Source organism: Cyprinodon variegatus, unplaced genomic scaffold, assembly GCF_000732505.1.
Source record: "Cyprinodon variegatus isolate N-32 unplaced genomic scaffold, C_variegatus-1.0 Scaffold1252, whole genome shotgun sequence".
In the NCBI taxonomy this organism is placed as follows: domain Eukaryota; kingdom Metazoa; phylum Chordata; class Actinopteri; order Cyprinodontiformes; family Cyprinodontidae; genus Cyprinodon; species Cyprinodon variegatus.
In genome coordinates, this window is record NW_015151705.1 from 76,419 (window position 1) to 77,343 (window position 925).

The window sequence follows — 925 nt, forward strand, 5'->3', positions numbered from 1 at the left end:
ATGAAATAAGATCAGTATAATCATTTAGTTTGAGGAGCTGGGTTCAAGGTTCACAATAAAGGGGTTTTCTGCTCTATTCTGTTCTCTCCACATCACCATGCTGCCTCCACCATGTTGGCTGTTTGTTCTATATTCAGACACAGAGTTGAGTTTCGGTCCATCTGAGCAGAGCTTATCTTTGCCTTCTGCTATCCAGTCATCATCTGCTTCCTTCTCACCACAAACCTGTTTGTCTGATCTTAGCTGCTCCTCCAGGACCAGAGGTTCTGCTTGCTGGAATCTCTGGTTACCTTTAGAGTAGTTCTGCTGTAGCTTTCTCTGATCCCACCATAGAATCAGAGGCCGAATGTTAACCCATGCTTGGAACCATGCGTCATTCAGAGCATCCACCTGCTGCTGTTGGTCCATCTCATACGGTCTCCATAGAGCTGTAAGCTGTTCCAGCTGTAAAACATGATGAATATTTTCCTGTCTCAGATTCTGCCTCCTCTGAGGGACGTGGCAGTCCGTCCCGAGCAGGACAATACGCTGAGAGGCCAGCTGGTCCGCCTGATGACCCACGTTGACACGGATGTAAAGGACTGTGCTGCTGAGCTGCTGTTTGTCCTCTGCAAAGAAAACGGTACAGTCCCACTTCTACAGCCCTGGGAGCTCCAGTGATCAGGTTCAGCATCAGCAGAAATGTTCATGTTGTTCTGCATCATGCAGCGTTTCTAATGAGACTCTAAAGACAACAAGCAGAACTTGGCTTGTTCCATTTAAAGTCCCTCTATAGGAAATAACCGTAGACAGAGAATCTACCCAGTGGTGGGCAGAAAAACAGTCACTCATCATGACAGTAGAAATTCTATTCAGTTTATTTCTATAGCTCCAATTCACATCATGTCATCTCAGGTCACTTTATAGAGACAAGTCAACCAGTCTT

The 925-nt window shown here is 45.9% G+C and overlaps 1 protein-coding gene across 1 annotated transcript in view; it reads left to right on the forward strand.

Annotated features, from left to right (window-relative positions):
• Window positions 1–925, forward strand: part of LOC107102415 (synembryn-A-like) — a gene marked incomplete at its 3' end in the record, with an annotated part of 19,149 nt that overhangs the window by 15,553 nt on the left and 2,671 nt on the right. Inside the window, exon 12 of the mRNA XM_015401727.1 lies at window positions 478–656. Coding sequence (XP_015257213.1) covers window positions 478–656 — 179 coding nt within the window. The remainder of the gene's footprint in view (window positions 1–477; window positions 657–925) is intronic.